Source organism: Mastomys coucha, unplaced genomic scaffold (assembly GCF_008632895.1).
Source record: "Mastomys coucha isolate ucsf_1 unplaced genomic scaffold, UCSF_Mcou_1 pScaffold20, whole genome shotgun sequence".
NCBI classification, from domain to species: Eukaryota; Metazoa; Chordata; class Mammalia; order Rodentia; family Muridae; genus Mastomys; species Mastomys coucha.
In genome coordinates, this window is record NW_022196903.1 from 43,221,244 (window position 1) to 43,234,336 (window position 13,093).

A 13,093-nucleotide genomic window follows, 5' to 3' on the forward strand; every position below is an offset into this window, starting at 1 on the left:
TGTGCTATGAAGGGTATATGTGGTACTCTCGGGTGTAACCTAAACCAGAGACTATACTTGAGCCCTCCCCTCCTTCTCCCCCTTCCCCACTCTTCTTTTAGCTTCAGCCCTACCTTTCAATGCTCCCAGACCTAAGGGGCTTAGTCACTTCAAGACGGGTTTGTCAGGAGATCCCCATTCATACTGCATCCTGCCTGCTCAGATCAGGGGCATGAGCCATTAGGTGAGAATGTTAGCTTCTGAGATGTACAGATGTAGTCTAGCTTCATGAACACGAGTTGGATGACTGACTAGGTTCTAAGAACTTACTGGAAGTGAGAGGAATTCTCTGTGCGCTTAGAATAACTTAACTCCAGGACTCTGCCAAGCCCCTAATGTTTCAGTTCATACTGACGGGGAGACAGGGTGAATAGACCCTGAAGCCTCCAGGAGTCACTGATAGGAAAGAGAGAGGTGTTATCTTAGTTTGGGTTTTATTGCTGTGAAGAGATACCATGACCATAGCAACTCTTATACAGGAAAACATTTAATTAGGGCTAGCTTACAATTTTAGAGGTTTAATCCATTATCATATCATTGTGGGAAACATGGAAGCTACAGGCATACTTAGTGCCAGAGGAGCTGAGAGTTCTACATCTTGATCCACAGGCAGCAGAAGGGGGACTGGATTCAACACTGGGCCATAGGAGACCTCAAATCCCACCCCCACAGTGACTCATTTCCTTCAATAAGACCAAACCTACTCCACCAAAGGCACACCTCCTAATACTGACATTCTCCATGGGCCAAGCATTCAAACACATGAGTCTATGGGGGCTATTCCTATTCAAATCACCACAGGGGTCTTGGAGCACCCATGTACTCTTGACACTGAGTTTATCCCCTACAGAGGAAGGCTGTCCAGCAGGCATGGAGATGGTAAGCTGTGCCAACCGCTGCCCCTACAGCTGCTCAGACCTGCGGGAGGGAGGCATGTGTCAGGAGGACCAGGCCTGCCAACTGGGCTGTCGCTGCTCTGAAGGTACATGCTAGAGAACTTTCTGGCACCTCGAGGTAGCTCAGTGGGAAGGCAGGTATGGTCTGGGTACCAATATCAATCTGCTGCCTCCCCACAGGGTTTCTGGAGCAGGATGGAGCCTGCGTGCCAGTGGGGCACTGCGAATGCACAGATGCCCAAGGCCGCAGCTGGGCCCCAGGCAGCCAGCATCAGGATGCCTGCAACAACTGTTCCTGTCAGGCTGGGCAACTCTCCTGCACTGCTCAGCCCTGCCCACCGCCTGCCCACTGTGCCTGGAGCCACTGGTCTGCCTGGACTTCCTGCAGTCACTCCTGTGGACCTCAAGGGCAACAGAGTCGCTTTAGGTATGGGCGTGGGTGACAAGGGTCTCCTGCCAGGCACGTCCTCTCTGACAGAATTCCTGGCTGCTTTCTGGTTTCATCAGTGACTTTGCTCCATCCTGTGTCCTGGCCCAGATTGAGCTGGTCACCTAGGCCTTTTCTTAGCCACCCTCATGCTCACCCTGGACTTTCCCTGCCTCGGAGCCAGAAGGAATACATAAGACATGCATTGTCTGCCACCCTCTCCCACCCCTGCCTTTGTCCTGGCCCTTCCCAGGTCCTCCACATCAGGCTCATGGGCCCTAGAGTGTCAGAAGGAGCAGTCACAGAGCCAGCCTTGCCCTGAAGCCCCCTGTCCACCCCTGTGCCTACATGAAGCCCAACTTCATGCTCTGGGGGACAGCTGGCTGCACGGAGAATGCCAGCAGTGGTAAGCATGGTCCAGAAAAGGGTGACCCACTGTCCTGCTGGACAGCAAGACCCTGAATTCATACTCTTTTCTAGCTCCTGCACCCCAGAGGGAGTGATCTGCAAAGACACTGGCTGTACAGGTTTGGGTTTCAATCCTGTCCCCCACCCCCTTACTGGCCTATGTCTTGTAGCTCATCTCTTCTATGTCCTCTGTTTCCTCCTCCCCCCAAGCCCCCCTACACACAGTGCCACCATCTGTGCTACAAGGATCTGCGTCTTCACTACCCCCCTCCCCCACTATTCTAATCTCTCCTTGCGCTCTCACAGTGCCCAGAGTCTGGACATTGTGGTCCTCCTGGTCCCCCTGCTCTGTCTCATGTGGAGGAGGAAGCCAGGTTCGCACTCGATCCTGCACGACGTCAGCCCCTCCGCATGGGAGCCTATCTTGCCAGGGCCCAGACACCCAGACTCAGCACTGTGGGCAGCAGCTATGCCTGCAGCTGCTAGACATCTGCTCCTGGGGACCGTGGGGACCCTGTTCCCGCAGCTGTGGCACAGGTCTGGCCTCCCGCTCTGGATCCTGTCCCTGTCTACGGACCAAAGAGGACTCCAAGTGTAATGATACATTCTCAGGCCTGGACACTCAGGCTTGCTACCTAGGGCCCTGCCAGGGTGAGTTGTTCTACTTTTCTTCCTTGGAAAATTCAGGGAATAAATGTTTGCCTGTGCCAGATCATCTCTCTGAAATGTCCTGATATCTACTCCACAACAACTTACTTTATTCCCTTCAGAGCCCATTGCCATCAGTGATGAAAGAGCCCAGTAGGCTCTTTGCCTACTTTGAGATAATCCACCCAGCAGGGCCTTTCAGAACCTGTGACTTCCTCTTTCCCTTTTCCAGCTAAGGAAGGGAGGGATATAGGCACAGGGGATGATGTGGGATTCCCTGCAGACTACATCCCTGCCCATCTCTAGAGGACTGCATGTGGAGTGACTGGAGCAGCTGGACGCACTGCTCCTGTAAGGTCCTGGTGCAGCAGCGTTACCGACATCAGGTGCCAACATCTGGCCAGGCTGGAGAGGGCACCCCTTGCACCCGTCTGGATGGCCACTTCCGACCTTGCGCCATTAGCAACTGCTCAGGTAAAGCCCAGGAAGGAGAGGTCAAGGAGCTGAGTGGAAAGAGGGTCAGTATAAACGTCCAGGGTTTGCACTGACCCTCGCCCTAAGAACATTCAAGCTTGCTCTGCCACACGCACTAGCTCCCTGTGATTCCCCACTTGACAGCTGTGCTTTATCCTCTGGTAGCTGCCTTTGAGGCAGGTTATCTCACCTGGCTTCTCTTGAAGCTGTCTCTCATCTTGTCCCTTTGTGTCTGACATGCCAGTCCCTGGAGTGGCCACCACACTTCTGACTCCCACAGTCCCTCATCCTTGAAGCTTCCTGGATCTTGGGGTTCAGCCATCCTGATCCTTCCTGGGGCACAGGAGCTAAGCAGGAGCCAGTGGAAAGGTTGGGGACAATAGTCTTGACAGGCAGCAGAAGTACAGTCTTGTACTGTCTATCACCAAGTGACCTCTCAAAGGTGTCAGTGGATCCATGTAGCATGTACTTTGCTTTGTGGGAGACGGTGCCCATGGCTACTCTCCACCAGCATCTCTCCCTCTCCCTCTAGAGGATAGCTGCCCACCTCCCTTTGAGTTCCAGTCTTGTGGCTCCCCCTGTGCTGGGCTCTGTGCCACACATCTGAGTCATCGGCTCTGCCAGGATCTGCCACCTTGCCAGCCTGGCTGCTACTGCCCCAAGGTGAGTTCCAGATGATGGCAAGACACTCAAGAAAGGGGTGCTCGGCCCAACACCCCCTCTCTGGCTCCCCTCTCTAGGGTGCCCACCTGATGTGCCATAGAGCGCATCGCTTCCATGCTGGGAACCTCTCCCCACCTTATCACCACACACGTGTGCACTGCAAGAAGCCTGCATGGTGCAGGGCACATAGGTGACAGTGGTCCCTTCACAGTCCCAAGCTGTCCTGATTTTTCCTTCTGCACAGGGCCTGTTGGAACAGGCTGGAGGTTGTATTCTTCCAGAACAATGTAACTGCTGGCATACCTCAGGAGAGGGAGCTAGGGTGACCCTGGCCCCTGGGGACCGCCTGCAGCTGGGCTGTAAGGAATGGTGAGTAACAGGGGAAAGAGGGGCAGAAGTGAGGGGCAAGGGCACCCTAACCCAGAGGAAGCCAACCTGACAGCAGGTGACCCCAAGATGCCCAACTTTAAAGCTCTTTCACCTCGCACCAGAGCACCTAGCTCTCAGGCTGATGAGCCGTACACAGCTCAGCAGATCCCTATTTCCAAACACCCTGATGTGCTCCTCCTACAGCATATGCCGAAGTGGAGAGCTGCAGTGTTCCAGCCAAGGGTGTGAAGGTAATCCTGGCCTTAAAGAGACCTGGCCCTGTTAGCCCAGGACTGGGGGACTTCGGGACATGGAGCTTGCTTTGCTAAGGCCAGTATAGTCCTAGACAAATAGGACCCTGTCCTGCCCTGACACCTTTCTTAGTCTTTCCTATTGATCATGACCCTGAGCTTTTCCTGCTTAGCCACTGGGCGTTCTGGGTTGAAAATATTCTGAGATCATCATAAACCCTTTGCTCTTCTAGGTCTTCTGCCTCTGACTGGTTGGTCAGAGTGGTCACCTTGTGGGCCCTGCCTGCCCCAAAGTGCCCTAGCTACTGCCTCCAGGACTGTCCTGGAGGGGCACTGGCCTCTGAACACATCAGGCCTCCCTCCACCCTCAGTCACTCTGCTGGCTTCAGAGCAGTACAGGCACCGCCTCTGCTTGGACCCTGAGACAGGGAGGCCCTGGGCAGGAGATCCTGCCCTTTGCACTGTGCCTCTCAGCCAGCAACGCCTCTGCCCTGACCCTGGAGCCTGCAATGGTAAATGAGGGATGCAGGCCAGCAGGCAGGATGGGTTTGGCATGCTAGCAGCAGGGGGTTGTCCAGATGGGGCTAGTCACAGGTTCATTTCATTGTTAGGAGTGAGGCAACCTGCTAAGCCTCCTGCTTGCTTGCCCTTCAGGGCAGGCTGGATTGGAGACTTGGTGGAGTAACAGTAGCAGTTGGGAAAACCAAAAAGGACTGTGAAGGGTCTTGGGCCATTTTCCAGGGGGAGGAGACAAGGCCTGTAGTGAATACCTGAGGCAGGTGGGGCCTGAGCCACTGATTTTCTTTTTATTATTTATTTATTTATTTATTTATTTATTGGTTATTGTTTTTTGTTTTGAGATAAGGTTTCTCTGTATAGCCCTGGCTGTCCTGGAACTCTGTAGACCAGGCTGGCCTCGAACTCAGAAATCCACCTGCCTCTGCCTCCCAAGTGCTGGGATTAAAGGCATGCACCACCACTACCCGGCTCCATTTTAATTTTCCCTTCCCAGACACATGCCAATGGGGACCTTGGGGACCTTGGAGCCCCTGCCAAATGCCCTGTAGTGGAGGATTCAAGCTGCGCTGGAGAATGGGAAGAGCCACCTCTGTGGGAGAATGCCGTGGACCATGGGCTCAAACAGAAAGCTGCAATACGGGATCTTGCCCAGGTAAACAGTCTCCTAGCATCCCAAAGGTATGGAGACTGGAACATTGGAAATGTCCCCTGAGGGAACTGGTGCCTCTGCCCTGCTGGTTTAGAGCGGAAGAGAGGCTCTGCTGGGGTGGGGTGGGCAAGAGCGCCCCAGTACACACTTTTACTCCTGGGCTGCAGGGGAGAGCTGTGAGACCAGGGACACTGTGTTTACCCTCGACTGTGCCAACCAGTGCCCTCGCAGCTGTGCTGACCTCTGGGATGGTGTTCAGTGTCTACAGGGACCCTGCAGCCCAGGTATGTGTCCTGGGGAATCTGGGTTGCCTAGACTCTCTTTACTACAGGAGCAGGGGTAGAGTAAGGAAAACGTCAGACTATTGGTCATGACCGGGCAAGAAAGTAAGGCAGTTCCAGCAACCACTCAGTCCCTTCTAGTGGCTCCACCAAAACCTGCTGGGCTGCCAGCTGTGGTGACGTACATCTGTAAATGTGTGTCATCTGAGAGCCTGAGGCATGAGGATTGCTATGAGTTTGAGGCTAGCCTGGGATACATGTTGAGTTTAAGGCCAGCCTAGGTTACGTAGCAAGATCCTGTCTCAAAGCAATGTGCTGTATAGAGGAGCACAGAGGTGTCTCCCACACATGGCCAGAGGGTGAGACCAGCTTTGGACCCAGTCTAGCTGCTGAAGAGACCCATTATGTAAACCTTGTCCCAAATGTAGGATTTTATAACCTTTTTATTAGCATGTACTAATTTTGTACAAGATAATGGGTCACATCTTCATAATGCACACACTGTACTTTCCCCCTTTTCTCTCCATTCCTTTTCTTCATTCTCCCAGCTTTCTTCCTGACCCCTTTCCTCCTTAACAGTAAATCACCCTTCCACACTTTCACATCTTTTTAAAGCATTGAATCTCGCTTGCCTCTTTCAGGCTGCCGATGTCCCCCTGGTCAGCTGGTGCAGGATGGACACTGTGTGCCCATCTCCTCTTGCCGCTGTGGCCTGCCCAGTGCCAATGCCTCATGGGAGCTGGCCCCCACACAGGTGGTCCAGCTGGACTGCCATAATTGGTATGCTGCCATGCCGTCAAACCAGGCTGTAAGGGCTTTGGGTGGGTGACATGGAGCAGGTCAAGGCCATGGGCAATGCTGGGGAATGAAAGCTGTTTGCTACAACTTGGGGCCTGAGCCCTTGGGTGCGCACATTGTCCACAGCACATGCATCAATGGGACCCTGATGTGTCCACACCTTGAGTGTCCAGTCCTGGGACCTTGGTCAGCATGGAGCAAGTGCTCAGCTGTCTGTGGTAGGGGCACCATGGTGCGCCACCGGAGCTGTGAGGAACATCCTGACCGTATACCATGCCAGGCCCTGGATCTGCAGCAATGGCAAGAGTGTAACCTGCAAGCCTGCCCTGGTGAGTGCCCTGGGCCTGGGGTTGCACAGCCCTGTAGGCAGAACGTTTTGTACGTTGTGTAAAGTTTACCCTTGGGTTACTCACACGCTGATTTCTCTGCCTTCATATCTTGTTCCAATTCGGACATAGCATTGTAATACTTATACCAAGAATCTCCTGTCTCAAATTTGTGTAAACAGTTCTTACCATTATTCTCTGCCTTGTCAATAAATGACGATCACCCAATGGCTGGGCAGAATAGTGATAGGGCGGGATATCCACCAGCATTGGAAAGAGAGAGGGAGATGGGGGTGGAGCAGGAGGATGGCAGAGTTGAAACCATGAAGAAGGGATCTGAAGAGCCAGATCAATGATGATATGTAAATATCATGGGGTGGGGCTGGAGGTAGCCAGGTTAGCATAGGAGGTCAAGGTGGATCAGTTAACTGCTTGGCTATTAAGGTGCAGTTTTGAGTAAAACTTATTTCTTTTGTGTGGTTATTGGGGAATAGCATAAGGTAAAGAAGTACAGCCTCTTTATTAATTCATCTTTATATTTATATTAAGGATAATTCATTTACACAGTCCTCCATCTTTGCTGGCCCTTGCAGTGGGTAGAAGAGACCTTCTGTAGCCTGCAAGTACCTTTCTCACTGCATATGTGTGTTTCTTAGAGTGCCCACCTGGCCAGGTGCTCCGTACCTGTGCCACTCTGTGCCCGAGCTTCTGCTCCCACTTGTGGCCTGGTGCCATCTGTGTTCGGGAACCCTGCCAGCTTGGCTGTGGCTGCCCTGGGGGACAGGTGAGTCTGGCCTCTGGGTTCTGGTTTCTGTAGGGGGTTGCCAAGGGCTGGCCAGTCTGGGCCTCCCTCAACCCATGGGGGGAACAGGGTCCTAGTTAGGTCAACAAGGCATTGGCGAAGAAATGACAAACAGAAACAGCACAAGGGAGTGCAGAATCTGAGTGCAATTTGTATAAAGTAAAAATCAAGCTTATATGGTATACAGAAAACAGAGCAAACGACAGAAGTCACGTAGGCAGGAGACGGCTACATCAAGGTCAGTGAGAACAAGCAGCCAGGTGCAAAGCAGAGGAACAGTAGTGTCCTTCTTCCTGGGCTATTGGGGGGTGGGGATTCAGGGGTAGAGGGAGATGCAGTTGGGGAGGCATGGAGCCAGATCCAAGTGTAACTGAACCTATCTGCCTCAGCTGCTACACAATGGCACATGCATTCCCCCTGCGGCCTGTCCCTGCACTCAGTTTTCTCTACCCTGGGGCCTCACCCTACCCTTGGAAGAGCAGGCCCGGGAGCTGCCCTCAGGGACTGTGCTCACCATGAACTGCACACACTGGTGAGTTTCTGGAGCCTGGGTGGAGGGCAGGGTTGTTGAGAGTGGGGTGAGGAGGAGGGACAAGGGGCCTCTGAGCAGTTGCTTCTGTCTCCTTAGCACCTGTCAAGGTGGAACCTTCATCTGCTCTCATACGGACTGTCAGGGTGAGACACGGCTATCCTTGCATCTCCAAAGCCAAGACTGCTCAGGAGAGAGGGCCCTCTCTACAACCCAGACTAAGCTACTTGCTTTGGGGAGTGGCCTACTTCTTGTTCACATGGACCGCTTCCCTGCCCTGATGCCCTAGTACTCCCCACTCCGCAATCCCAGAGCACCCTGTGTGCTTTTTCTACTGATGGTGTTATTTGCCAACACAGTGTATACTGAGCCAGGTGATATGAGTGAAGTCAGGAATTAATCAGTGCTTCCTGCTGAGGTCTGGGATGGGGGTGAGGGGTGGGAGGGTGGGAGGTGAGTGGAAAGGAAGAGTCTGGCTTGGGAAACCCCAGACCCTTAGCTTTCAAGTTCTGGTGCTGCCCACCTTTGCCACGCTGGAATCCGTAGATTCAGACATAGGTTTTGCAAGTTTTGAAGCACCAAGCCTGGCTGCTGGATAAAGGTGGGCCAACCACCAGAACAAGTAAAGACAGGAGACTGTCTCTGAGTTTGTAGCCAGCAGGCAGCACCCTTAGGATGCGACAGGATACTGGAAGTGCAGAGGTAAGGTTGGCAGAATTGGTTACAGAGTGAGGGCTGCCTGGGTCCAGTGTTTGATGAATGGGTCAGAGGGAGAGGCATAGCTGATAGATGGCAGCTGGAGCCAGGAGGTAGCAAAGGTCGAGGTCAGGTCAAGTACCCAAGGCAGGTCTAGTAGAGCAGGTGATCTAGGCTGGATCCAGAGCTGACAAAGACAGCAAGTGGATGGTCTTCCTGCAGAGTGCCCTCCTGGGGAAATATGGCAGCATGAGGAGCTGGGGCCTTGCGAGAAGACATGCCCGGAAATGAACATGACACAGTCTTGGAGCAACTGCACTGAGGCTCAGATTCCAGGCTGCGTGTGTCAGCTGGGGCACTTCCGAAGCCAGACAGGTCTCTGTGTTCCAGAAGACCACTGTGAATGTTGGCACCATGGGAGTCCCCATTTGGTGAGATAACAGCGGCTTTTTTTTTTTTTTGTCCAAGGACTCCCCATCTACCGATCTGTAGCCGCACCTCTATTGACTTCCTATTCCCAGCCCTGCAGAGGCAGGCAGCCAGGCTCTGCCTTCTCAGGAGCCACCTGACCCTAGGTTGAAATCCCACCTGGCTCCTAGCCAGACTCCAGTCCTGGGCCATTGTTCTGGCTGAAACTCCCAGCCTGGATTTAGAACTGGGATGTTACCATGGGGGGTAGGAGAGGGATGGAGAGTGACAACTCAAAGATTAAGGCATGTATTGCTCTTGCAGAGAATCTGAGTTTAGTTCCCAGCATCCACATCTGGTGTGGTTCACCACCATTTATAACTTCAGCTCCAGGAGAGCTGAGCCCTCTTCTGGTCTCTACAAGCATGCATGTGTGCGCGCGCGCGTGCGCGCGCGCGCACACACACACACACACACACACACACACACACACACGAGTTTAAAAATAAGAATAAAATCTTTAAAAGAGAAAAGAAAATCCAAGAGCAACCAGCTAGAGCGTTTCCCCTTCTGCAGCCTGGATCTGAATGGCAGGAGGCCTGTGAGAGCTGCCGCTGCTTCCATGGGAAAAGCCTTTGTACTCCACACTGCCCAGAGCTCAGCTGTGCTCAGGTACTCCATGGCTCCTGTAGTCCTCTTGGCAGCCCCTAGTACCTCCCCTATGTGGTAGGTCTTGGGGTCTCTGGGCAGGCAGTGTGGGGTTATGGCATGTCCTCCTGTGTCAATTGTGGGTGGCTCTTTTTAGGGTGAAGTGATCGTGCAGGAGCCAGGGAGCTGCTGTCCCACTTGTCAGCAGGACACTCTGGGTATGGAGGGTAGGGGATCCTGTATAATGCCTTTCCCTGATCTGTACCTTTCTGCCTCACAATCTCGTGCCCAGCCTGCTTTGTTCCCACCTTCCCCAGGCTTGCCTGCATGGGGATCAGAGTGGCTCCCTCATCCCAGGCTCTGCCCTAAAGTTTCCCCCTCCCCTCCTCTGTCACTCCCTCACCTCCAGAGGAGGAGCTGGTCTCCTGCAGGTACCTCACAGAAGTCAGAAACCTCACCAAGGGTCCCTGCCACCTGGATCACGTAGAAGTGAGCTACTGCAGTGGACACTGCAGGTCCAGCACCAATGTCATGACTGAGGTGAGCTGGGGGGGGGGGGCTGTCTCATAACGTTCCATGGGGCAGGTCAGCCAGTGACTCTGCAGGGCTTGACACTATCTGAGGACCTGGGAAAAATCCAGAGAACATGAGGAACATCATCCATTCTCATAGAGCTGACAGAACTGGGACTATGGAGTGTCAGAGCCCTTCTCCAAGGCCGTGGCATACACACATCCCCAGAGTATGCCGCTCAGCCATACTGTGTCCTTCTAAGCTGATAAGCTCAGATGCCCACAAAGAAAGGCATGAGGAGGAAAAGTGCCTAAGGCCAAACCCATCATGCTCACTGCAGGAGGGTACCCAGAGTTGGCTTTTTATAGATAGACTGGCCTTCCTGGTCTCTCTCTGTAATGTCTACACCTGAGCAAGCCCAGAATCAAGTTCTCTCTGTTTGTTCCCCTTGGACCCAACTTCACCCACTGACTTCCTTAGCTTCCAATCTGGAAAACTGTAACTTGGGTCACTGGCATCCCTTTGAATGGAGACCAGAGTCTGATCCCCAGCACCTCCCATCCATCCTGGAGTCCATTCCCTTCTGCTTCCACCAGACTGGATTAGATAGTGCTGGAAGATGATGGTGCTTTCTCTCTGGTCCCCAGAGATGCTGTCCCTCAGTCCTGTGCTATGGGGTTGCTGACCTGGGTGCCCTCCTGGGGATGCTTTCTCCAAACACATCTGAAACTCTTAAAAGACAGAGTCAAGAAAGAAAAAAGGAACAGTTAGGAGACAATAACCTCTGCCTTTTTGAACTTGATACTGTATGAATGTCTGAGTTATTAGCTGTATAAAGATTACAGGTAAAATTAAGTCACTATTGAGTTGGGCAGGAGGGTCTGCTCTGGAAGGGCACCCCACTGTGATTAGGATCCCAGCTGTGCACTTAGGGCTTGTTAGCAGGTTCATGCATGATTAGCCCTTTTCCTTCTAGACACCCTTAGGGTGGAAGCCACATCCTTACCCTAATGCATCCATTCACTGGGTGTTCAGATGTGCTGGGCTGGAGTGACGAAAATGGTTTTTTGAGGAAGGGAGGTTGGGAGGCCAAGCTACCTTGGGAGTCCAGGACCGTAGGAATTTGGCCCTTCCTCTGGAAGGGGAAGGCCAGGAGAAGTGAAGAAAACTATTTGTTTTCCTACACGCTAAACCAGCTTCTCTTGCCCAGGAGCCCTACCTGCAGAGCCAATGCGACTGCTGTAGCTACAGACTGGATCCGGACAGCCCGGTGCGGATCCTGAACCTCCTTTGCCCTGATGGCCACACAGAACCAGTGGTGTTGCCAATGATTCACAGCTGCCAGTGCAGTGCCTGTCAGGGTGGGTCTGGCCTGGGGGGAGAGGGCAGGGCTCCTGGTGGGCAGGGCTCCACAGGACCAGTGGAGGCCGGGTCAGAGTTCTCCTTAAGGAGACCTTAAGAACATGCACAGCACACGATCCCATTCTTCCTAGGGTTTTGTCAGTCCACTCTGATCCTTTCCGCTCCTCAACGTTCTGCTTATTTCCTCTCCAATTACCCGTAAACTTGGTTCCAATCTCAGTCTTCCACTGAGGTCAATACCTATGATGCCATCCCTTAAATGGGCCTGACATCTTCATGGGCTTGCCTGTGAAGTACCTGGAAGGTTAGGTTATGTATTTGATGTGTACTAACTAAAGTCACACCGTATTGCCAAGTGTGGGGAAGTTGCAGAGGAAGGACAATGACACAATCTAGGTGGGGGCTAGAGCTGGTTGCACTTCCTTCAGGCAGCTCTATCTCATCCTCCACTGCCACTCCCCTGCCTCATCTTGTCTTACTTGACTGTGCTGCCTCTTAATTGCCCCATCTCAAAATTCTGCCTGCAGGTGGTGATATCTCAAAGCACTGACAGGCTCTGCTGGACGTAGCCACTGTCGCCTCCCTTGTGACCACAGGGTGTGGTGGCACTCCCCACATCCTTCAGTGTCCAGTTAACTGCCTCTGACATGTGAACCATGCTTTGACATTAGCACATTCCAAATAAAGTAATGCTGGCAACTAGTGCTGACAAGCTATCGTGTGGTCTCTATTCCTGGTACCATCAGGAGACTGGAGGGAGAGTTCAGCCTGGACCTGAGCAGTGGCACTGGTGGGCCCACCATACAGTCATCACCGTGCTTTCTGTGGCTTGAATACGTCACTTTCCATCTCTGACCCAGTGTTTTCAGCTGTAGTAGGACAGGGTTGACTCTAAGGTTTGAAGAGCTCCTGTGTTAGACATGAGTGTCCCTGGTCATATCCTTCAACCCAGTGGGATTCCATCACAACACAGAATTCTGGAACATTCGTCCTCTTGACAGCAGTTTTACTAAACTGTAATTTATATGGAAAGAAACTCCCCTTGTGCCGTGTGTGTGTGTGTGTGTGTGTGTGTGTGTGTGTGTGTGTGTGTGTGAGTGTGTAATTTTTAAGACATGGTCTCCCTGTGTCGCCCTGGCTGTCCTGGAACTTACCTGGACCAGGATGACCTTAAACTCAACAGAAATCCACCTCCTGTGTGTCCTGAGCACTTGGATCACTGGTGTGAGGTGCCACACCCAGCCTGAAATTCTTGCAATTTAACTTTAAAGTTTAAAGACTTTAGAAGGAAGTAATTAGAGTTATACAAACACCACCTCGGTCCAGGTGTAGAACATTTCCATTGTTTCCTGCCCACTGACAATTAACCTCTCCTACTTCTAGCCCC

At 52.7% G+C, this 13,093-nt stretch overlaps 1 protein-coding gene across 1 annotated transcript in view; it reads left to right on the forward strand.

Moving 5' to 3' along the window:
- LOC116098854 (SCO-spondin) overlaps positions 1 to 12,419 on the forward strand; it is a 55,991-nt gene extending 43,572 nt beyond the window's left edge. The window contains exons 82-104 of the mRNA XM_031381778.1: positions 890 to 1,021; positions 1,116 to 1,362; positions 1,616 to 1,768; positions 1,843 to 1,889; positions 2,077 to 2,421; positions 2,725 to 2,892; positions 3,425 to 3,555; positions 3,800 to 3,924; positions 4,129 to 4,175; positions 4,409 to 4,687; positions 5,188 to 5,346; positions 5,511 to 5,627; positions 6,266 to 6,404; positions 6,549 to 6,751; positions 7,405 to 7,532; positions 7,940 to 8,082; positions 8,179 to 8,225; positions 8,998 to 9,206; positions 9,760 to 9,855; positions 9,989 to 10,049; positions 10,241 to 10,371; positions 11,555 to 11,705; positions 12,234 to 12,419. Of these exons, the coding sequence (XP_031237638.1) occupies positions 890 to 1,021; positions 1,116 to 1,362; positions 1,616 to 1,768; positions 1,843 to 1,889; positions 2,077 to 2,421; positions 2,725 to 2,892; positions 3,425 to 3,555; positions 3,800 to 3,924; positions 4,129 to 4,175; positions 4,409 to 4,687; positions 5,188 to 5,346; positions 5,511 to 5,627; positions 6,266 to 6,404; positions 6,549 to 6,751; positions 7,405 to 7,532; positions 7,940 to 8,082; positions 8,179 to 8,225; positions 8,998 to 9,206; positions 9,760 to 9,855; positions 9,989 to 10,049; positions 10,241 to 10,371; positions 11,555 to 11,705; positions 12,234 to 12,256 (3,281 nt within the window). The 3' untranslated portion in view covers positions 12,257 to 12,419. The remainder of the gene's footprint in view (positions 1 to 889; positions 1,022 to 1,115; positions 1,363 to 1,615; positions 1,769 to 1,842; positions 1,890 to 2,076; positions 2,422 to 2,724; positions 2,893 to 3,424; positions 3,556 to 3,799; positions 3,925 to 4,128; positions 4,176 to 4,408; positions 4,688 to 5,187; positions 5,347 to 5,510; positions 5,628 to 6,265; positions 6,405 to 6,548; positions 6,752 to 7,404; positions 7,533 to 7,939; positions 8,083 to 8,178; positions 8,226 to 8,997; positions 9,207 to 9,759; positions 9,856 to 9,988; positions 10,050 to 10,240; positions 10,372 to 11,554; positions 11,706 to 12,233) is intronic.
- Positions 12,420 to 13,093: the final 674 nt, after the last annotated feature.